Raw genomic sequence first — 24,934 nt, forward strand, 5'->3', positions numbered from 1 at the left:
AGACGGTCAATGGGCATTGATCCACTGAATCACCCCCTCTCCTCCTTAGTCCTCTCTCTCTCTTTCTCTCTCTCTGTGTATGCAGTAGTGGTGAACAATGAACACAAACATCTGTGGTCTGCTGTGTGGCTCAATTGGTAACAGGATGTATCTAGCAACACACGACTAGGTTGTGGGTTTAATTCCCACAGGGATCACAAACACTTCAACACAAAGGCCTGTTAGGGCGCAACTAGGGTGTTCCCAAGGGGGCTGTAGACACACACATGCATACATACACGCACACACTGGGGCTTTCCATGAGAATGAGCTCTAAGTCAATGTAAATCATGTGTGAAATGATAATGAGTTGATGACAATGGGGTATATTATTAGACTGACTGCATTCCTGTTGGGTTCAGACCATTTGAACCGGAATGCTCTGGGAATGGACTGTCTGCCTAGGCATGTGTTGATAGAATCAATGATTATCAAAGCACACACATCGTTCATTGCATTACAAACTCCTTTGAATATTGTCCAAATCGAAGAACACACATCATTACATTGGAACTTTCTCAGAATGACCCACAGCATCTACTATCACAAAACGGTCTTCTGCTACTTCCAAAATCTAGATACTACTGTAATAGCAACCAAGCTAGTCCAGTAAACCTGTCACGCCTGCTCCCGCTCTCCCTCTCTGGCGCTCGAGGGCGCCAGGCTGCCCTTCATCACGCACACCTGTCACTATCATTACGCGCAGCAGCGCTCGTTGGACTCACCTGGACTCCTTCCCTTTGTTGATTGGCCAATCTAATTTCCTGCTCCCCTGGTTGTTCCCTGTGTCTGCATTAATGTCGTTATGTGTTTAAGTTGAGACGCTGTCCTGTCCTGTTCCATGTCCGTGCTAATTAAATGTTCACTCCCTGTACTTGCTTCTCATCTCCAGCGTCGACCCTTACAAAACCCACTGGGCACAGACATCATTTCAACGTCTAGTTTTGAATTATATTTGGTTGAGATTTAGGTTACAAGTTAGGTGAAAAAAAGACTAAATTCCCTTACGTTGATAACTTTTTGGAAATCCAATCAGTTTTTCCACGTTAATTCAACGTCATCAGATAGATTTTGTTGTTGAAATTATGTGGAAACAACGAAGATGGAAGTAAACAGTGGCAGAAACAGGTCCTTATAGGGACGGACAACCCCCTCTGTCCAAGAGCAGTAAACGCTAGTATACACACGCAGGCACGCACACACACTTCTGGCAGGGTTATACGTAGAGTGCAATAGAGGAACTGAGACAGATCTTGTTCTAAATAGCATAAGACTCCTGGCTGAGTAGTCAGCCCAGAGTGGGCAAACATGTAAACACGTTTTTAGGGGTAAGAATCTACAGTGTTGTTGATGCACAGTGCATACTTTTTAGTCCAAGACTAGGCTTAATCTGTTTGCGAAACTGCCCCTTTATGTCTGTTTTATAATCCATAAAAAAACAAATACAGAGTGAACATAAAAAAGGGGTGAAAATGTAACATGGGACTCTATGACCGTTTTTTAATCGTAATATCCCCCTGGGATTTTCGACAACATTTTGAAAACTTTCCAAGACTACGAGCTCTGCATAAAAGACTGAGCATGGGCTGAGGTGTTGTGTGCTGTGGGGAGGGGGAGAGAGTGTATTTTGTTTGGCATCTCCAGTTAATACTACCCACTGGGCACACACGTTTGAATCAACTTTGTTTCCACGCCATTTAATTAAATTATGTTGAACCAACGTGGAATAGACGTTAAATTGACGTCTGTGCCCAGGGGGTAGTTCCTGTTACTGCAAACAAAGAACTCCAGGGTGAAGTTTCCCCTAGGTACAGATCTAGGATCAGCTTCCCTTGCCCCAATCCTAACCTTAACCATTAGTGAGGAAAATGCTAAACTGACCCAAGATCAGCATCTAGGGGTAAATTCACCCTACACCAACAAAGCACAGCACAGCACATCAGAGCTGCGGAAGAACTTTAGAGTTAGGAACAGCTTGGATGGCCATTTGTCTAATGAGTGATCACTCACGCGGCTCTGCTCCCTATTACCAGGCCATATGTTAGTTAGAGGACCAGAACCACAGGCCAAACCATGCCTGAAACATGTTACTGTTTACTTTGCTGGTTTGTTAGCTAAGCCTCTCACCGTGAAGCTTTTTTTGAAGGGACACATTAATATTCATGACAATACAATACAGAGGGATCAGACTGAGTGCATGGAAAGAGAAAAGGTAAAAACAACAACAGCAGGGCCTAGTTGTGTTACAGGTTGTACCTTTGAGGGAGTCAAAACCAAAGCCTGGAGAAAGTGTGTGTGGGCGTGTGTTTGTGTCTCAAAAGAAAAAGGAAGATGGCCATCTGCTACACACTTAAATACACCACTTATTAAATAAAACAAGTAAAATTCCATGTGCATAGTGCATTCCACAGATCACGTTTATAAGTCAGTGTTCAAAAGTTATGGCACACCTGAGAGTTGGGAACCATTGCTCTAGGCTACCATCTGGAAATGGAAATACATTATTTCATCCATAAAAGTTATCAGGCAAAAACACACACACACACGTGCAAGCACACACGCACACACACACACACACACACACACACATGCGCGCGTGCGCACACACACACACACACACACACACACACACACACTTGTTTTCTAGCTTTAAAGGTAAAGCTGTATGGTGAAAGGTTTCCATGTCTGTCTGCAGGCTATGTTGTGGCTTTGTCTGAAGTCCACTTTAACCTCTCGATCTATGCATGTCTGCTGCCGAGGCGTGCTTTGAATGCTAATGCTATAAATCTCTATGTTAATAAAGGGTCTAACCCTAACCCACTGCACCGCTGTGACAGGCTGAGGGGTCAAAGCCCACTGGTGGTGTCTTAGTAAGACCCAGTCATCCTTCTCTGAGCTCTGGTGGTGTGCGTAAGACCCATCTATCCCTTGCCATTCCCTTAGTTCATATCAAGGCACGGATGTACAGTATGTTGCAATGGAATGCAGACTGTTGGTAATCTCTGTAGAAAGCTTGAGACTCAGATCATTCACCAGAATACTTCTCCAAGCCTATAAGACCCAGCCATCCTTCTCCAAGCCTATAAGACCCAGCCATCCTTCTCCAAGCCAACTGGTGGTGTGTATAAGATTCTTGGTCAAACCTCCATGCCTCCTGTTGACGCACGCATGTGCAAACGCACATGCACACGCACACGCACACACACACACCTAAGTGTGCTTGATTAAACTGGGGCTGGAGGAAGAGGATAGCAGTTTGGGCCTAAACACCTCCACAATTCTCTGGGCTAAGATAGACATGCACAGGGAAATAACTGATGTGAGAAAAACACAGAGGGAGAGGAGGCTTTGAGAAATGGGCAATTGAGAAATGAAGTGTTTTTGAGAGAAAAGTATGAGTCAGGCAAACTCAGTGTTGAAGCTATATGCTGAGAGATCATGAGTTGAGATTTGGATGGAAGTGACAGCAACATACCATGAGTTTCTGTTTCTGCGTCTTCGTTCAGATGAAGCAGATGACTTCTCTGTTTCCCCTCCTCTCCTGTTTTCATTTAGCTGTGGGCAAAAAGACGGACACAGGTCAGAGGTCAGGGGTCATAGATCACGTGCAGAACCCTAATGGTTACAGTTTCTCTATTTTTACTAAATTACAGAGGAACTGTCTACAGAACAGTCACAAAGAACATGTGCTGAACCACAATAATGAGAGTCAGTTTCTCTGTGCTGAAAACCTGTAGGACCCGGGTATTAAGAACATGTACACTCAACAAAAATATAAACGTAACATGTAAAGCGTTGGTCCCATGTTTCATGAGCTAAAATAAATAACAGATACCAGAAATGTTCCATACGCACAAAAAGCTTATTTCTCTCAAATGTTGTGCACAAATTTGTTTATATCCCTGTTAGTGAGCATTTCTCCTTTGCCAAGATAATCCATGCACCTGACAGGTATGGCATATCAAGAAGCTGATTAAACAGCATGATCATTACACAGGTGCACCTTGTGCTGGGGACAATAAAAGGAGCGTGCAATTGGCATGCTGACTGCAGGACTGTCCACCAGAGCTGTTGCCAGATAATTGAATGTTCATTTCTCTACCATAGGCCGCCACCAACATCGTTTTAGATCATTTGGCAGTTCATCCAACTGGCCTCACAACTGCTGACCACGTGTAATCATGCCAGCCCGGGACCTCGACATCCGGCTTCTTCAAATGAGGGATCGTCTGAGACCAGCCACCCGGACAGCTGATGAAACTGTGAGATTGCTCAACCGAATAATTTCTGCAAAAACTGTCTCAGGGAAGCTCATATGCGTGCTCGTTGTCCTCACCAGGGACTTAACCTGACTGTAGTTTGGTGTTGTAACCGACTTCAGTGAGCAAATGCTCACCTTTGATGGCTACTGGCACGATGGAGAAGTGTGCTCTTCATGGATTAATCCCGGTTCCAACTGTACCGAGCAGATGGCAGACAGCGTGTATGGCGCTATGTGGGTGAGCGGTTTGCTGATGTCAACGTTTTTAAAGAGTGCCCCATGGTGGCGGTGGGGTTATGGTATGGGCAGACATAAGCTACAGACAATGAACACAAATGCATTTTATCAATGGCAATTTGAATGCACAGAGATACTGTGACAAGATCCTGAGGCCCATTGTTGTGCCATTCATCCACCGCCATCACTTCATATTTCAGAATTCCATGGCCTGCGTACTCACCAAACGTACTCATTGAGCACGTTTGGGATGCTCTGGATCGAGGTGTATGACAGCATATTCCAGTTCCCGCCAATATCCAGCAACTTCACACAGCCATTGAAGAGGGTGGGACAACAGTCCACAGGCCACAATCAACTCTATGCGAAAGAAATGTGTCGTGCTACATGAGGCAAATGGTGGTCACACCAGATACTGACTGGTTTACCGATCCACGGCCCTACTTTTTTTTCCCCTAAGGTACTTTATCTGTGACCAACAGATACATATCTGCATTCCCAGTCATGTGAAATCCATAGATTAGGGCCTAATGAATTTATTTCAATTGACTGATTTCCTTATATGAACTATAACTCAGTGAAATGTTAGAAATTATTGCATGTTGCATTTCTATTTTAGTTAAGTGTATTAAATAAGCCTCTATAAGACATTTCAAACGGTGAGATTTGGCGAGCCAATCACAGAGACTGTGCCAGCGTTTTACACCTTGGGAATATTACACTGATACTCAGCTGGAGGGAGAAATAAAAGGGGACAGAGAAAAAAGCAGCTGCCGCCTTTAATAGTTCCAATTCTGTGTGTGCGCGTGCGTGTGCCCGTGCCCGTCACCAGTCAAGTAAAATTGTAATGCCTGCTGCCAAGGTAGCCTGGAGGGTAGGAGTGTTGGGTCAGTAACCAAAAGGTTGCTGGATTGAAACCCAGAGCTGATAAGGGGAAAGGTATCCCCTTGAACCATACGGTTCAGTTAATTGGTCCTTTATTTGTGTGTAACACAGTCTCTCTCTCTCTCTCTCTCTCTCTCTCTCTCTCTCTCTCTCTCTCTCCTCATACTGGTTCTATCTGATGCTAACATTGATTAGCATCTCATGCATTATACATAGGTAAACTAGCATACATTGCTAAATACACGTTGCTAGCAATAACTGACTGTCAAAATGGATATTCAACTTAGTGTGGCTAATGAGCCTAAATGCTTTTAACTTTTCCTACTTCGCTCTTCTGTTCTTTTCAGTTTGCTTTCTTTGTCACAAGTGTCTAAGTTAGTCCCAGCTGAAAATAATTATATGGCAGCGCAATGGAGAGCCAACTACATTACTGCTAGTAGCTATTCCTGCCTGCTTGAACTTAATGCAAAAATAGTCAGAGGAGCTATTCTGATGGAATGACAATACTTTGGAGTGGATTTCAAAGTGATTGACAGTGGCTTTGACAACTGTAACATCAAATATCTATAGATAGAAGCGTTAGCTGTCTGTAGAGACATTCTCCTCCATTAGATGTACAATTCCAGGCTGTATGTATTCTACCTCTTACAGACGCTGAGATAAAATGGAGAATCATAATGTCCTGAGAGTATTCTGGAACCAGAGCCTAAGCCATCACCGTACTCATCATCATCCTTCTATCCTTCCACACCATATTGCCAGCAGTATCCTACAGAATCAACAAGACGCCAAACTGACACTTGCAGCTCACCAACCACCCATAGAACAAAAACAAAAACACACTCACACCAGCCCTCATATAGCATATGCACATGCGCACGCGCACATACACACACAGACACACATTTCGTGATTACATCTACACACTACACAATGCAATCACAGCCTGAGTAGGTAACTAGCGAGGAAGAGATGCTCCGAAATTATACACTGTTATCACAGGGTTTGCACTGTGAGACTCTTCACAGTAAACACCTAGGGAATCAATAAACCTCCACAGTGGTACAGAGGATATAGAGGCACACATCTATAGTATGTGGAACCAAAATCCATCTTTAGGAGAGCAACAGAGGTTTTTTAAACCAATTTTACAGCCTACTTGTTTACAAACAATCCAATATCATTGGCTCTATTTGCTTCTTGGACAGACAGACAATAGATCTGTCTCTCTATCAGGCAAGTCTATCAATACCTAACCCCCCCCCCCCATATATCAATAGCAGTCATACTTAGAAGTGTGTACTGAAACAAAAGGGATCAACGTCTATCTATCCTGCCAAGCTGGTAGCAAAAAAGCCTCTCCAATGCCCTGTGCTTAGTGCTATTGTGGTTGGCAGGTAGCCTAGCGGTTAAGGGCCTTGGGCCAGTAACCGAAAGGTCGCTGGTTTGAATCCCTGGGCTGACTGGGTGAAAACTTGGCTGATGTTCCCTTGAGCAAGGCACTTGACCCTCATTTCTCCAAGGTTGCTGTCAATAATGACTGATCCCTAGCTGTGACCCCACTCTCTGAGGATGTCTCAGGAGGAGTGGGATATGCAAAAAAACACATGTATAATACACCCATGAAATAGGACACATGTAAGCACCCACCTAATTATTATCTGCTAGAGTAGCTGGTGGAGAGAAGGCAACAGTAGAGAGGGTCTGCATTATTTTCAGATCTCCATGGTAACCTTGCACAGGGGGAAAGTGGAGCACCAATAGGATCAGAGAGAGAGACTCAGCAAGTCGGCGGTATCAAGTGTATGTTACGTGGGGTGAGGGGGAGATCGGCAACATTTGCGCGCACACACACACACACACACACAGCAACAACAAAAGGGCGGCGGTATAGTATAGATCCTTGCCTCGTGGGAGACTAGAAAGGCCAGGCCATTGAGGGTCCGAGTGAAAGAGAGAAAATAGAGAATGAAAGACTTCTACCACGGGCAAAAGGTTTCATCTACATCCACTCAAAATAAACCCTTTCAAGTAGGGCTTCTAAATCCCTTTTACTCTCCAATCGTTGACATTTAAGCATCGACCGCTGTGTGAGAGATTTACAAATCAAGCCTGTAGGTAATTGAATAGTGTCTGTTGATATTCAGGCTCTGAGTGAGTTTATTGTTGCATCTACTGTTAGACTCATTGAAAATCGGCTGTGGAGTACCACAAGGATGTGGTTTGGGACCTTGTTCGGGATCTAATGTCATCTTACACACTTTGATCAACCCTACCTCATTTATTTCAGGGCACTCCTATGCAGATGGCCTTGCAATGTGACAATACTTCTATCTTACAAACGGCTAAGCGCTCTTCAATAACAGGTTACACTTCTCTTTTTGTCATTCTTTGAAAAGTACCAGATGACTTAAACGTAGATAGAAGAGGAGTTAAAACCAATAAATGATTTCCATTCCATGTTTGTGTGGGATCACTTCCTCTGACTCTGAGCATTGTCCATCCACCCCCATCGCTTTGCCTCTCGCTTTGCCTCTCGCTTTGCCTCTCGCTTTGCCTCTCGCTTTGCCTCTCGCTTCGCCTCTCGCTTCGCCTCTCGCTCACTTCGCCTCTTCCTCTCTGTGACCACTGACCCGCTGTTGGACGAGCGAGCTACAGTGGGGGGAAAAAGTATTTGATCCCCTGTTGATTTTCTACGTTTGCCCACTTACAAAGAAATTATCAGTCTATAATTTTAATGGTAGGTTTATTTGAACAGTGAGACACAGAATAACAACAAAAAAATCCAGAAAAACGCATGTCAAAAATGTTATAAAATGATTTGCATTTTAATGAGGGAAATAAGTATTTGACCCCTCTGCAAAACATGACTTAGTACTTGGTGGCAAAACCCTTGTTGGCAATCACAGAGGTCAGATGTTTCTTGTAGTTGGCCACCAGGTTTGCACACATCTCAGGAGGGATTTTGTCCCACTTCTCTTTGCAGATCTTCTCCAAGTCATTAAGGTTTCGAGGCTGACGTTTGGCAACTTGAACCTTCAGCTCCCTCCACATATTTTCTATGGGATTAAGGTCTGGAGACTGGCTAGGCCACTCCAGGACCTTAATGTGCTTCTTCTTGAGCCACTCATTTGTTGCCTTGGCCGTGTGTTTTGGGTCATTGTCATGCTGGAATACCCATCCACGACCCATTTTCAATGCCCCGGCTGAGGGAAGGAGGTACTCACCCAAAATTTGACGGTACATGGCCCCGTCCATCGTCCCTTTGATGCGGTGAAGTTGTCTTGTCCCCTTAGCAGAAAAACACCCCCAAAGCATAATGTTTCCACCTCCATGTTTGACGGTGGAGATGGTGTTCTTGGGGTCATAGGCAGCATTCCTCCTCCTCCAAACACGGCGAGTTGAGCTGATGTCAAAGAGCTCCATTTTGGTCTCATCTGACCACAACACTTTCACCAGTTATCCTCTGAGTCATTCAGATGTTCATTGGCAAACTTCAGATGGGCATGTATATGTATTCTTGAGCAGGGGGACCTTGCGGGCGCTGCAGGATTTCAGTCCTTCACGGCGTAGTGTGTTACCAATTGTTTTCTTGGTGACTATGGTCCCAGCTGCCTTGAGATCATTGACAAGATCCTCCCGTGTAGTTCTGGGCTGATTCCTCACCGTTCTCATGATCATTGCAACTCCACGAGGTGAGATCTTGCATGGGGCCCCAGGCCGAGGGATATTGACAGGTCTTTTGTGTTTCTTCCATTTGCGAATAATCGCACCAAATGTTGTCACCTTCTCACCAAGCTGCGTGGTGGTGGTCTTGTAGCCCATTCCAGCCTTGTTTAGGTCTACAATCTTGTCCCTGACATCCTTGGAGAGCTCTTTGGTCTTGGCCATGGTGGAGAGTTTGGAATCTGATTGCTTCTGTGGACAGGTGTCTTTTTTACAGGTAACCAGCTGCGGTTAGGAGCACTCCCTCTAAGAGTGTGCTCCTAATCTCAGCTCGTTACCTGTATAAAAGACACCTGGGAGCCAGAAATCTTTCTGATTGAGAGGGGGTCAAATACTTATTTCCCTCATTAAAATGCAAATCAATTTATAACATTTCTGACATGTGTTTTTCTGGATATTTTTGTTGTTATTCTGTCTCTCACTGTTCAAATAAACCTACCATTAAAATGATAGACTGATCCTTTCTTTTTCAGTGGGCAAATGTACAAAATCAGCAGGGGATCAAATACTTTTTCCCACTGTACACCCAAAGCAGGACTTCTATTGCTGTAAAATTATGACTTTTAAGAACCAGCTCCACAGCCACCAAACAACCTTAAGATTCTGACAGATCGTAGGGCTCTGGTTAAAAGTAGTGCACTATAGGGAATAGGGTGCTATTTCGGACACAGCCCAAAGAGCATAGCAATAGAGCAAGAGCTTTTTCAGCTATATTTCTCCTGGATGTCACAGGTTTTAATGAGCAGAGTGCTGAGACAGACTTATGGCTCTTCTAGCAGATCCAGATTTATTGATCTACAGTGTATAAATCAACTGCCAGGGACAGACGGACAGGAATAAACTGCTGAGGTTGGAGGTTCAATCCCCACACACATCTGATTGAATCAGAAAACTCATAATTAATTTACCTTCCCCTCTCTTTGGCCATAGCTCTCAATAGATTGGTAAACAGTGAGTACCTTGGGTAAACAGATGGGTAAACCCTAACTCAACAAACACGTATCTAGAATAATAGGTGGGTAAACCATATTCACAAAATAAAAAGGTGTGTTTCCACAACATCACTGTCTTCTCAGGCTTTCATTCCAGTTACATATTGAACTCAATCACCCATCTTAAATTATTCTGATTGAACTCATTACGCTGTCCTCTGTCTTCTCAGTGTTAATGTTTTGAGGGGCGATGGGAAACCTGAGATTTCAGCAGCAGCCCCTTGAATACGTGTTTAGGGGGAGTTTGATGCTGATTTAAAGCAGACAAAAATAAAAAATAAATATATATATAAAATATATATATATTTTTTTAGATAAAAAAAACATTTGGATACATGTAAAATATATATAAATATACGTTCCAACATATATTACCGAATTTATTTAAAATGTGCATATATAAATGTATCACAATATGTTAAATGCATCAGAAAATGTATTTATTGTAATTCAAAATACTTTCGGAAATACATTAAAGAATGTATGTTAGAATATATTTTAACACGTATTTATCAATATATTTAGTAAATATACGCTACCGTTCAAAAGTTTGGGGTCACTTAGAAATGTCCTTGTTTTTGAAAGAAAAGCAATTTTTTGGTCCACTAAAATAACATAACATTGATCAGAAATACAGTTTAGACATTGTTAATGTTGTAAATGACTATTTTAGCTGGAAACGGCTGAGTTCTTTTTTTTATAGAATATCTACATAGGCGTACAGAGGCCCATTATCAGCAACCATCATTCCTGCATTCCAATGGCACGTTGTGTTAGCTAATCCAAGTTTATCATTTTAAAAGTCTAACTGATCATTAGAAAACCCTTTTGCAATTATGTTAGCACAGCTGAAAACTGTCACGCTGCTTCAAGAAGCAATAAAACTGGCCTTCTGTAGACTAGTTGAGTATCTGGAGCATCAGCATTTGTGGGTTTGATTACAGGCTCAAAATGGCCAGAAACAAAGCACTTTCTTCTGAAACTCGTCAGTCTTTTTTTGTTATGAGAAATGAAGGCTATTCCATGTGAGAAATTGCCAAGAAACTGAAGATCTCATACAATGCTGTGTACTACTCCCTTCACAGAACAGCGCAAACTGTCTCTAACCAGAACAGAAAGAGAAGTGGGAGTCCCCGGTGCACAACTGAGCAAGAGGACACGTACAGTAGAGTGTCTAGTTTGAGAAACAGATGCCTCACAAGTCCTCAACTGGCAGCTTCATTAAGTAGTACCCGCAAAACAACAGTCTCAATGTCAACAGTGAAGAGGCGACTCCGGGATGCTGGCCTTCTAGGCAGAGTTGCAAAGAAAATGCCATATCTCAGGCTGGCCAATAAAAAGAAAAGATTAAGATGGGCAAAAGAACACAGACACTGGACAGAGGAACTCTGGAGCAGTGGAAACGCGTTCTCTGGACTGATGAATCACACTTCACCATTTGGCAGTCCAACGGACAAATCTGGGTTTGGCGGATGCCTGGAGAACGCTACCTGCCCAAATGCATAGTGCCAACTGTAAAGTTTGGTGGAGGAGGAATGATGGTCTAGGGCTGTTTTTCAGGCTAGGCCCCTTAGTTCCAGTGATGGGAAATCTTTACGCTACAGCATACAATGACATTCTAGAGGATTCTGTGCTTCCAACTTTGTGGCAACAATTTGGGGAAGGCCCTTTCCTGTTTCAGCATGACAATTCCCCTGTGCACAAAGCGAAGTCCACACAGAAATGGTTTGTCGAGATCAGTGTGGAAGTACTTGACTGGTCTGCACAGAGCCCTGACTTCAACCCCATTGAACACCTTTGGGATGAATTGGAACGCCGACTGCGAGCTATGCCTAATTGCCCAACATCCGTGCCTGACCTCACTAATGTTTCTGTGGCTGAATGGAAGCAAGTCCCCGCAGCAATGTTCCAACATCTAGTGGAAAGCCTTCCCATAAGAGTGGAAGCTGTTATACCATCAAAGAGGAGCAAAACTCCATATTAATGCCCATGAGTTTTGAATAAGATGTTCAACGAGCACGTGTCCACATACTTTTGGCCATGTAGTGTAAATAGGTAAAAATAAAAAATCAGACACTGAATATCCCTTTGAAAATGGTGAAGTTATTATTTACACTTTGTATGGTGTATCGATACACCCAGTCACAACAAAGATTCCTTCATAACTCAGTTGCCAGAGGAAGGAAACCACTCTGGGATTTCACAAGGAGGCCATTGGTGACTTTAAAACAGTTACAAAGTTTAATGGCTGTGATAGGAGAGTACTGAAGATGGATCAACAACATTGCAGTTAATCCAAAGAAGGAAGGAAGCCTGTACTGAATAAAATATTCCAAAACATGCATCCTGTTTGCAATGAAGCACTAAAGTAACATTTTAAATAATGTGGCATGAAATGAACTATATGTCCTGAATACAGTGTTATGTTTGGGGCAAATCCAACATAACATATCACCTAGTACCACCCGCATGGTGGTGACTGCATCATGTTATGGGTATGTCATCGGCAATGACTAGAGTTTTCTTTTCATAAAAATAAACGCAATAGAGCTGAGCACAGGCAAAATCCTAGAGGAAAATCTGGTTCAGTCTGCTTTCAGACACTGGGAGAAAAATTCAGCTTTCAGCAGGACAATAACCTAAAACACAAGGGCAAATATACACTGGAGTTGCTTACCAAGACGACACTGAATGTTCCTAAGTGGCCTAGTTACAGTTTTGACTTAAATCGGCTTGAAAATCTATGGCAAGAATTGAAAATGGCTGCCTTGCAATGATCAACAACCCAGTCCATTTTTAATTCAGGCTGTAACACAACAAAATGTGAAATAAGTCAAGGGGTACGAATATTTTCTGAAGACACTGTATGTCATTATCATTAAGACTGCAGAACAAGAATAAGCTTAACCTTTATCCTGTCTGGGCTAGGGGGCAGTATTGAGAATTTTGGAAAAATATGTTCCCATTTTTAACTGCCTCCTACACCAACTCAGAAGCTAGAATATGCATATTATTGTTCAGGTTTGGATAGAAAACACTCTGAATTTTCTAAAACTGTTTGAATGGTGTCTGTGAGTATAACAGAACTCCTATGGCAGGCAAAAACCTGACAAGGTTTCAAGCAGGAAGTACCCTGTCTGACAAGGAGTCGTGCGTCTTACCTCTTTTTATTGAAAAGTAAGGATCTTAGCTGTAACGTGACAATTCCCAGGGCTCCGATAGGCTCTCAGAGCCCGGGAAATACCTGAAGGTTTACGAGGGAGCCTCAGGCTGAAACATATTATCGCCTTTTGTAAGTGGCTGCTCGGAGGACCTTTCAATGATGCGCGTGCATGAGTCGCTTCTGAGGAGAAATTTTATTCGGCTGTTTAGGCTCAATGCATACTCCCGGTCGGAATATTATCACTTCTCTACGACATAAATGGCATAAAAATTGGTTTTAAACAGCGGTTGACATGCTTCGAAGTACGGTAATGGAATATTTAGACATTTTTGACAAGCCAACGCGCCATGCGCGGGACCGTGAAAAAGCATTCTAGAACTCACGAACAAAACGTCGCTGTTTGGATATAACGATGGATTATTTGGGACCAAACCAACATTTGTTATTGAAGTAGAAGTCCTGGCAGTGTATTCTGATGAAGAACAAGCAAGGTAAGAACATTTTTCTTATAGGAAATTTGATTTTGGTGGAGGCTGACCTGGGTGGGTATCTAAATAGCTAGCCCTGTAATGCCGGGCTATGTACTTAGATTATTGCAAAATGTGCTTCATCCGAAAAGCTATTTTAAAATCGGACATATCGAGTGCATAGAGGGGTAATGTATCTATAATTCTTAAAATAATTGTTATGCTTTTTGTGAACGTTTATCGTGAGTAATTTAGCAAACTGTTAGTAAATTCAACGGAAGTTTGCGGTGGTTATGCTTTTTCTGAACGTCACATGCTAATGTAAAAAGCTGGTTTTTGATATAAATATGAACTTGATTGAACAGACATGCATGTATTGTATAACACAATGTCCTAGGTGTGTCATCTGATGAAGATCATCAAAGGTTAGTGCTGCATTTAGCTGTGGTTTGGGTTTATGTGACATGATATGCTAGCTTGAAAAATGGGTGTCAGATTTTTTCTGGCTGGGCACTCTGCTGACATAATCTAATGTTTTGCTTTCGTTGTAAAGCCTTTTTGAAATCGGACAGTGGGGTTAGATTAACGAGATTCTTGTCTTTAAATAGCTGTGAAATAGTCATATGTTTGAGAAATTGAAGTTATAGTATTTCTAACGATTCAAAAATCGCGCCACTGGAATTCCAGTAGCTGTTACGTAGGTGGGACGAAATCGTCCCACATACCCCAGACAGGTTAATCACAGAACTCAACATAACACATTAACTGGCATGACAATCCATCTCATGGGAGGCCAAAAATTCCTAAGATAAGACAAAGTCATCCCTACAAGTCTTCTAATACGCTGCCGCAGCTACAACACATTTTGCCAAAATGCATTTTTATTTTACTTGACACATACCAGAAGCACGAACATGCATTGAAATGACTACAAACATGATACATTATCAGTCATGTAGTGACTCCATGTCTTTCATGTGCATATGTAATAAATACAAATTTAAAAAGTATTTATCTGTACTTCCCTCTGTGATTATGAAGTTGAACATGTGCTCTTTATCACAGAATGTTACAATTAGGTGCAATCAATTTCTCCCCATCACAATTTAAATTCTATCACTTCCCAAATTTTGGTTTGGTGGGACAAAAAATGTTTCTCCATTGATCAATGCGTAAAATGTAATTTAAGAAGCCGAATTAGAAACCACTTTGGCTACTAGATATCATAAGCCATGCATTTGTGGAATATTGTCAGGCATTCCATGCATTTCAGTAAAGATGCAAATGTATCTAAATATATCTTCCTCTTTTCAAAGATGGAGGCAAATGGAAGCAAACATTACAAAGGTCTATCTAGGGACTCTAGGGCGGCTCTGAAGTTCACCCCTAGAACATGTCATCATCAAAGATGCCAATCAGATCCTTTCAGATCTCCATAAGGGCAAAGGTCAGTTTGGGATTGGGCCAAAGGCTGGTGAAGTGTGTCATTTTACATTTTAGTAATTTAGCAGACGCTCTTATCCAGAGCGACTTACAGTAGTGAATGCATACATTTCATGCATTTTTTTTTTTTTTTTTTGTACTGAGAGAGTGTCCTGATCTACTGAGTCTTGGATGGTTATATGAATGAAGAGAGTATGGATAGATGAATGAAGAGAGTATGGATAGATGAATGAAGAGATTATGGATAGATGAATGAAGAGAGCATGGATAGATGAATGAAGAGAGCATGGATAACATTAAGAGGAAAGAAGGAGGGGTATAGGAAATGACTTCTCTGTTTGTCTGTCCCTTCTTTTATTCACATCTCATAATCTCTCTTAAGCCCCATCTCCCTGTCTGTCTCTCTCCCTCTTGTTCCTGCTCTCTTCATCTATCCATACTCTCTTCATTCATCGTCCATCAGACAAACTGACAAGTCATTTCCTATGCCCCTCCTCCTTTCCTCTTAATGTTCATCAGAAATGTGGGGGCATTCCTAAAAGATGATATATTATTTCTTTGGCATTATATGGAAGTGGGTAATGCGCTACTATTTCAGTGAAAGTGCCAGGAAAGGGAATCAACACTTGACACCTTGCATTCCCAACAAGGAACAGTTCAAAACTGTGAACCCATCATCCATATGTGACTATCCTCACTTGAAGGTAGGCTACATTGTCCAAATGATCCTTTATTGTAGCCTATAACCTACAGATGTAGGTCCATAACCATATGCACTGTACGTTTGTGATGAAGTAACCCAAGTGCGAATGTTGTCCACCCTTCCTAGGATAAAAAACACAATGTATGTAATATGTCAAAATTCAACAAACTCCTCACAAACCCTTTTAGACTTCTACCATAGGGCTGATGGTTTTGACTACAATTTTTGCTCTTATGAGAACACACATTAAACTGAAGACCACCAAGACTCAGGCAATTCTCAGAATATCCATCTGTGTAGGAGGTACATCAGTGGGTGAAGAGAACCAAGGATCGACATGTGACATGGAGGGTAGAGAGGACCAGACTGAGGAAGGGGCAACAGATCATTTTTAAGGTACAGTAGGTCCACAACTTCAGCAGCCCTGGTATTGTTCCTTTCCAACTCTATTAGATTTTCTGAGTGTAGTGAAATTACATGATCAACAGAATGGAATGCGCTCAGACCGGTTTTTACACTCAATAAATGCATGCAACAGCAATAAATTCAAGTCTTAAATGGTTATTTACTTGTCAAATTCTTCTGTACTTTTCAGATGGATTACAGGTGTCAACACAACACCAGATGGTGCTCCTCAGAAGCATTAAAACATTGATCGAAAAACACACTGTCCTGCTAAAATGTCATTTTACTGAGGACTGAGATAAGTCATGGCAAAGATAGCAGGTCAATAATTTACATATACACTACATGACCAAAAGTGTGTGGACACCTGTTCGTCAAACATCTCATTCCAAAATCATGGGCATTAATATGGAGGTGGTCCCCCCCTTTGCTGCTATAACAGCCTCCACTCTTCTGGGAAGGCTTTTCACTACATGTTGGAACATTGCTGCGGGGACTTGCTTCCATTCAGCCACAAGAGCATTAGTGAGGTCAGGCACTGATGTTGGGTGATTAGGCCTGGCTCACAGTCAACGTTTCAATTCATCCCAAAGGTGTTCGATTGGGTTGAGGTCAGAGCTCTGTGCAGGCCAGTCAAGTACTTCCACCGATCTCGACAAACCATTTCTGTATGGACATCGCTTTTTGCACGGGGTCAATGCCATGCGGAAACCAGAAAGGGCCTTCCCAAAACTGTCCAACAAATTTGGAAGCACAGAATGTCATTGTATGCTGTAGCGTTGATTTTCCTTCACTGGAACTAAGGCCAAACCATGAAAAACAGCTCTAGACCATTATTCCTCCTCTACCAAACGTTACAGTTGGCACTATGCATTCGGCAGGTAGCGTTCTCCTGACTTCCGCCAAACCCAGATTAGTCAGTCGAACTGCCAGATGGTGAAATGTGATTCATCACTCCAGAGAACGCGTTTCCACTGCTCCAGAGTCCAATGGCGGCAAACTTTACACCACTCCAGCCAACGCTTGGCATTGTGCATGGTGAACTTAGGCTTGTGTGGCTGCTCGGCCATGGAAATCCATTTCAGGAAGCTCCCGACAAACAGATCTTGTGCTGACATTGCTTCCGGAGGCAGTTTGGAACTCGGTAGTGAGTGTTGCAACCGAGGAAAGACCATTTATACGGGCTACACACTTCAGCACTTGGTGGTCCTCTTCTGTGAGCTTGTGTGGCCTACCACTTGGCGGCTGAGCCGTTGTTGCTCCTAGATGTTTCCACTTCACGATAACAGCACTTACAGTTGACCGGGGCAGCTCTAGCAGTGCAGAAATCTGATGAACTGACTTGTTGGAAAGGTGGCATCCTATGACGGTGCCACGTTGAAAGTTACTGAGCTCTTCAGTAAGGCCATTAAAGCGTCAATGTTTGTCCATGGAGATTGCATGGCTGTGTTCTCAATTTGATACCTGTCAACAACAGGTGTAGCTGAATCCACTAATTTGAAGGGGTGTCCACATACTTTTGTATAGATAGTGTATATGTTCAAATAAAAAACATATCACATCATCTAAATAATCATAAACACTGAACAATTGCATAAAAATACAAACAAAAGTTGCAGTACATTGTAGTTAGAGTAGTGGTGTCTAAGTCCAACCCTATTCACAATGGGGCAGCAAAGGTCCATGCTACCGACCCAAAACGGCAGTGACGCCCAGCCCATTCAAACAAGAGTGTGTTCTCTAGTCTTTCCACACCTTCTCCAACATTGGGCTGTACCTGCATGACTGCATTTCCCTTGTATAGCTGGAGTTCTGTAAAAGCAAGTCTGCAATTTCCAGGCAAATAGCACTTCAGAAAGTATTCATACCCCTGGACTTTATCACATTTTGTTGTGATACAACCGGAATTCAATATCGATTCAATATTTTTAAAATCTCATCCATCTACAAACAAAACTCCATCATGAAAATGTGAAATATGTTTTAGAAATGTTTGCAAATGTATTGAAAATGAAATACAGAATGTATTCACACCCCTGATTCAATACATGTTAGAATCCCCTTTGGCAGTCATGATTACAGCGTTGAGTCAATCTGGGTAAGTCTCTAAGCGCTTTGAACACCTGGATTGTACAATATTTTTACATTTTAGTCATTTAGCAGATGCTCTTATCCAGAGTGACTTACAGTAGTGAATGCATACATTTCATACCTTTTTTTTTTCTTCCCGTACTGGTCCCCCATGGGAATCGAACCCACAACCCTGGTGTTGCAAACACCATGCTCTACCAACTGAGCTACAATATGCCCATTATGCTTTTTAAAGTTCTTCAAGCTCTGTCAAGTTGGTCGTTGATTATTGCTAGAAAGCCATTCAAGTCTTACCATAGATTTTCAATCCGATTTAAGTCAACACTGCAACTAGGCCACTCAGAAACATTCAATGTCGTCTTGAGAAGCAACTTCAGTGAATATTTGGCCATGTGTTTTATGTTATTGTCCTGCTGAAAGGGGAATTTGTGTGCAGACTGAACCAGATTTTGACTGTGCTTAGCTCTATTCCGTTTATTTATACCCAAAAAACTCCAGAATCATTGATTATGACAAGCATAACCATAACATGATGCAGCCACCACCATACCTGAAAATATGAAGAATGGTACTCAGTGATGTGTTGTGCTGGATTTGCCCCAAACATAACACTATATATACAGAACATGAAGTGAATTTCTTTGCCACATTTTTTGCAGTTTTACATTAGTGCCTTACTAATGGGGGCATGTTTTGGAATATTTTCATTCTGTACAGGCTTATTTTCACTCTGTCAATTAGGTTAGTGTTGTGGAATTAATACAAAGTTGTTGATCCATCCTCAGCCATTAAACTCTGTAACTGTTTTAAATTCATCATTGGCCTCATGGTGAAATCCCTGAGTGGTTTCCTTCCTCTCCGGCAACTGAGTTAGGAAGGACGACTGCATCTTTGTAGTGACTGGTTGTATTGACACACCATCCGAAGTGTAATTAATAACTTCACCATGCTTAAAGGGATATTCAATGTCTGCTCCCCCCCCCCATCTACCAATAGGTGCCCTTCTTTGTGAGGCATTGGGAAACCTCGCTGGTCTTTGTGGTTGAATCTGTGTTTGAAATTCACTGATTGACGAGGAACCATACAGATACAGTGCCTTCAGAAAGTATTCACACCTCTTCCAAAACATGCATCTGTTTGCAACAAGGCACTAAAGTAATACTGCAAATGAAGTGGCAAAGCAGTTAACTTTTTGTCCTGAACACAAAGTAATGTTTGGGGCAAATCTAATACAACACATTCCAGAGTACCACTCTCCATATTTACTAGCATAGTGGTGGCGGCATCATGTTATGGGTATGCTTGTAATCATTATTGACTGGGGAGTTTTTCAGGATAACAAATAAACAGAATGGAGCTAACACAGACAAAATACTAAAGGAAAACCTGGTTCAGTCTGCTTTCCACCAGACACCGGGAGATTAATTCGCCTTTCAGCAGGACAAAAACCTAAAACACAAGGGGAAATGTACACTGGAGTTGCTTACCAAGGATGCAATAAATGTTCATGAGTGGCCGAGATACAGTTTTGACTTAAGTCTGCTTGAAAATCTAAGTCTAGATCTGAAAATTGTAGTCTAGCAATTATAAACAATCAATTTGACAGAGCTTAAAGAATTTTGAAAATAATAAATGGTAAATGTTGCAATATTCCGGTGCACTGCTCTTAGAGACTTACCGAGAAAGACTGACAGCTGTAATCACTGGTGATTCTAACATGTATTGACTCAGGGGGTTGAAATGTTTATTCTTCTTTTTTTTTTTTTTTTACAAGTTAGACTTTTTCTTCTACTTTGACAGAGTATTTGTGTAGATCGTTGACAAAAAAAAGACAATTAAATCCATTTTAATTCCACTTGGTAACACAACAAAAATTCAGGCAGTAACACAACAAAAAATACATATGTTCTATGTGCTCTATTTCTATGCTTCCCGTTAAGTTTTGTTTTTACGTGTTTTACTTTCGGTGTTGTACACAAAATACAAGATTTTTGGTTATTGAAAATATATTTCACAGCAGTTTAGATGGTACCATGATTCTCTACACTACACATTGCATGTTTTGTCACATAAACACAAATTAGCAAAACAATTAGAATTTTAGCAACCAGGATATGGCAGAGCAATTTCTGCATATTGCACCTTTAATGTAATCTCAAATGCAATCTAGGTCATTTGATTTTGCTATTAGATGAAGCACAGTTATAACACAATCTGTTGTATAAATAAACAAAATATCTGACATTGTATTACCAATTGAAGTTTGCTGTGCTTTTAAATTGTTGAAAACACAGTGATAGACATTTTCAGGTTGCAATGACGTGGTGTGCCCAGAGGAACGACTGGGGGGCATCACAACTGAATGAATGTTGGTAATGTTGGACGGGGGGAGGGTGAGGGTGAAGGAGAGGGGGGCAGCAGATTGCTGCGAACAGTGAGAGCATGGGCCCGTAGGACACAATTAGGAGTTGGAACTCTCAGAGAGAGGGTTACAAAAACATAGCAAGCAAGGTTGCCGGGAGCTAGAAACAGCCTCACTCCACCCAACTCTCCCTCCCTACCTCTCCCTCCCTCTCTACCCACCCCAAAGTAAAAGTTCATTACCACAGACTGAGAGGGGGCTGGGGAAGTTAAACTCTTCCCCCATTCCTTAGTTCACTCTTTCCCCACCCACAGCCCTGCAAGATGATGTTGAACAGGAGCACCTTAACCATTTCCATCACAGCTAGAGCCTTAAGCCCTAGCTATAAAGCTTCAGAGGTACATAGCTTAAAACATCACAGAGACTATGACATACTGACTGACTGAGTCCTTCTCGAAGAGCTGAGGGCTGAGGCAGGTGTAAACGGTACAGTGAAATGGGTTCTTGCATATTTGCATAGTAGCGATATCAGAAATAGAAAGTGTCTGGAAAAATATTGGATAAATATTGGATAGTTATTAGATGATGCTACACAGACACACTTGTTTAAATTGATGGGTCATGTGAAAGATAAGCTATAACCACTCCCCAGCCACATCTAGCTAAGTGGATAGATCAATATTGTCAAGACATGTTCATGAAATACAATAGATAGCCATAATCACCCCCAGACACACCTGGCTAACATGATGGGTCATGTAATCATCTGGAAATGTGGAGTCTTTTGTTTAGACCTGTAGCTAGCTAGCTAGCTAAACAATGAACCATAATCCCAACCCATACAGTACAAACGGATTGTCATAGCTAGTCACCATGCATGAAATGCTGTAGTATGAACTAGGTTCAATGTTAGCAAGCTAGCTAGCTAGCTAGCATTAGGCTATAACTAGCAAATCAAATGGATTTCTGAGATACAAATAATATTACGACATAGATCATACACGTAACATTAGCTAGCGAGCCACCAAGCTAATGTTCGCTAGCTAGCTATCAGTACGCTTTAAATTGCAATGAAAACGACTGCCAAAATTAGAAACGTATAATATATGAAAATGTAGCTAGACTCTTACCCATATACATGGATGAATGCTTCACGACAGACTGGAACCCTTTAACTAAGTAAGACGTCCTGTGTTGTTTTCGTTTTGTTTGTAGCTACAGCTTGTTTGTGCCGTTGTGTCAAGTCACTCCGGTTCACACTTACCGTGTGCAGAAAGTAGTCCATCACAACCTTCTGCTATTGATCTTTGTTGAGAGAAGTAGCAACACTTTTGCGGATCTCCATGGATAACATATCTTTCAAAAAAGCTGTGATTTCAAGGATTATCTACACATACTGAGCAGCTCATGTTATAGACAGAAGCACGCTATATGGCAGACCAATCCAAACTCCTTTCTCGGCATGTCCAGCCCATCCATTATGTTGGCCAATTATGGCTAGCAGGAATGTTGCTTCCTTTTTCCGTGGCTAAACCAACCAGGCTCGTAATTTAACAATTTTATTTGTATTTACAGATGTCATATTAAGGCACATGAAAGTTCACATGTTCCAGAGGCATTTCTGCCAAAAAATGCCACATTTTGATAAAATAATAATTCTGCCTCTGGAACATGTGAAGTAGTGACGTGAGACATATGCTTAGCTCCCTGAAATGGGTCACATATGGTCCTCTTTTTAGCTGGATCCTTGTAGAATTTGGACCCGGAGTCATAAAATCGTGTTTCTCTACTCTGACGATTAATCCACAGATAACAAAGGAAACCTAGTGAGTTTTTAGTTAGTAATCTTTCATTAAGCTCTCCTCGTTTGTCTTTCAAGCATCCATGTGAATATGTATCTTCCTGATAGCCAATAAGGAGGGGACTTGCAGCGTGTGGAGTGTCTCAAATAGAACTAAGTTCTATTTCAGCGCTTGGCTACGCAGACACTCGTTCAAGTGGGCAAACAGTGTGGGTGAAATTATTGAATAACTTATGTGTACTTTATTTTGAAACACCCGCGCACGCAACTTTGCCGGTGTGGTTTGCGTATTACAGTCTTATCCTAGTCAATCCTGGAATATCATCTATGCCCTCAGCTGAGAGTCTGTGAAATGCCCTCCTATGGCCTCTACATTCCTCTCTATCCAGCTCACTGAGGAACATTTCTGATCATTGTAAATTTAGGACACATGAGATTGATTATAGTCTCTAATAGGTCTTTGCTACCTACTGTTGTTTACACTGCATTCTTCTTTTTTATTCCCTCTTGCAAGTCATGCTCAGTCTAGAAAGCTTGCTCAGCTGCAACTCTTAAGAGGGAGTGGAAATGGAAAGAGAGAAGATGAGAAAAGAAAAGAGGAGAGATGATGGGGGCTGGTTTCATGGTGCACACACTGAGGTATGCAGAGAAAACCATGAACAATGACAACCAGACACACAGGGCGTGTAGTGGGCTGGTACTAGGCCTAATGCACTACCTAGCTTTCAATACATAAAGCTGGCTTTCCATATAATCGATTATTATTATACATGATTGATTATTGGCAAATGCTCTTGGTGACATTTCCTTTACATACAGTATGTTAGGGTGTGTGGTAAATAGGTGATTTATTCTGCCACTGTACTGGTCAATGAAGTGTATCCTGTCATTACTGTTCTGTATGCACGGTATTGCTGTAGCCTATACCTTGTAGATACAGAATTGGGATAGATCAGTAGTCTGTCATCTCTTATTATCCCAGTTTAAAGAGGACAATGGGTTTGTGTGTGCTGTGACATTTCAGGACAGATGACTATAGATCTGGATGGAGATAGCTATAGGTCTGGAATGACCATAGCATGTCCAGTCTGCTAACAGTTAAACAATCCCTGTGTTTGTTGCAGTCTGTGATACATATGGGCTGCCAAGAAGGACTTTAAGAAAATTAGGCCTGTTTGTAAAAGAACAAAAACACAAAGGTCTTCTACTGGTTTTAATTATGAGAGTGAGTGGCAGATGGTCCCTCAGAGACAGAAAGTGTGTTTCCCCTTTAGTGCTCCCTCAGTCCTGGTCTGTTCTGGTCTTTGAGGTTATCAGATGTTTACCACACTGTTAGTCAGCACAGCTAAACAAACACCATGTGAGCCCCCGAATGACTGGAGAGAAAAGTGGAAGAGAGGAATAAGGTCATCCTAGAGACAGGTCGGTCTGTCCAGAAAACAACAACAATAGTAGCATACTGTATATATTTATCTTGGTGTCCCCCCACAAAACAAACAAAACATTCGAAATTGGAAAATAATGCAAATGGTTTGCAAGGCTTCAAAACATCTATTAGTCTCCCTACAACAAAATGATGGTGATAAGGACTGTTTCACTTCTCTTGGTATTAGTTCTGGTGAACCTTTATGGTCTTCTCAGTCCCAACATGTTCTAACATCACCCACTGATGTGTTATGTTAAGACCAGATTTAAATGAGACCCTGGTTTAAATGGAGAACAGATGTGGTATAACATGTGCTTAAGAGACTGCTTTGACTTCAGGGATCAGGGATAACTAACAGAGGCCTGAGGATTCCTGCACTCTCCTTCTTTAAGTGGAAACTAGAATGGAAAAAACATATGTACAATGGTCCAAGAACTTTCCTTATCGCTTTAGAATGGAGGAAGAACATATTCCAGGAGTTTTACAATTCTCCTCATCTCTTTGGACTGGCTATGATTCTAATCTAGACCCCTCCTCCTTCTGTCTTTGGACCAGCTAAGTGTCTTGTGTACAGAAATGTGTGTTCTTCTGACAAAGGGTTGACTGTGACAGTAAAGCACCATATGAGAGAGCACATCATGCCAGTGATGTCGTTACACTGTCTGACATGACAGTCGCCAGAGTGCAGTGTGAGTGTGACACAGTTGTGGTGTACCCACTATGGCAGACAATAATCCAGGATTATGTCTGATTTCCCAGGCAACTCTGCAGCAGGGCAGGGGTCCATATGACAGCGCACACCATGACGGCGGTAGCTTTACCCTGTCTGACATGACAGAGGTGTAGTATGTCATCGGTATGCCCACTGTGACAGTACTATCTGCAGGATTATCTCAGCAGTGAAATATGAAACCAGGATAAATCAGGACACTC

General features: G+C 41.9%; 1 protein-coding gene across 1 annotated transcript in view; it reads right to left on the reverse strand.

Annotated features, from left to right (window-relative positions):
• The window catches only part of LOC115152432 (tetraspanin-18), a 111,891-nt gene that overhangs the window by 36,212 nt on the left and 50,745 nt on the right, over positions 1–24,934 (reverse strand). The window contains exon 2 of the mRNA XM_029697309.1: positions 3,515–3,594. Coding sequence (XP_029553169.1) covers positions 3,515–3,517 — 3 coding nt within the window. The 5' untranslated portion in view covers positions 3,518–3,594. The remainder of the gene's footprint in view (positions 1–3,514; positions 3,595–24,934) is intronic.

The sequence above is a fragment of the Salmo trutta genome, chromosome 17, assembly GCF_901001165.1.
Source record: "Salmo trutta chromosome 17, fSalTru1.1, whole genome shotgun sequence".
Taxonomy (NCBI): Eukaryota; Metazoa; Chordata; class Actinopteri; order Salmoniformes; family Salmonidae; genus Salmo; species Salmo trutta.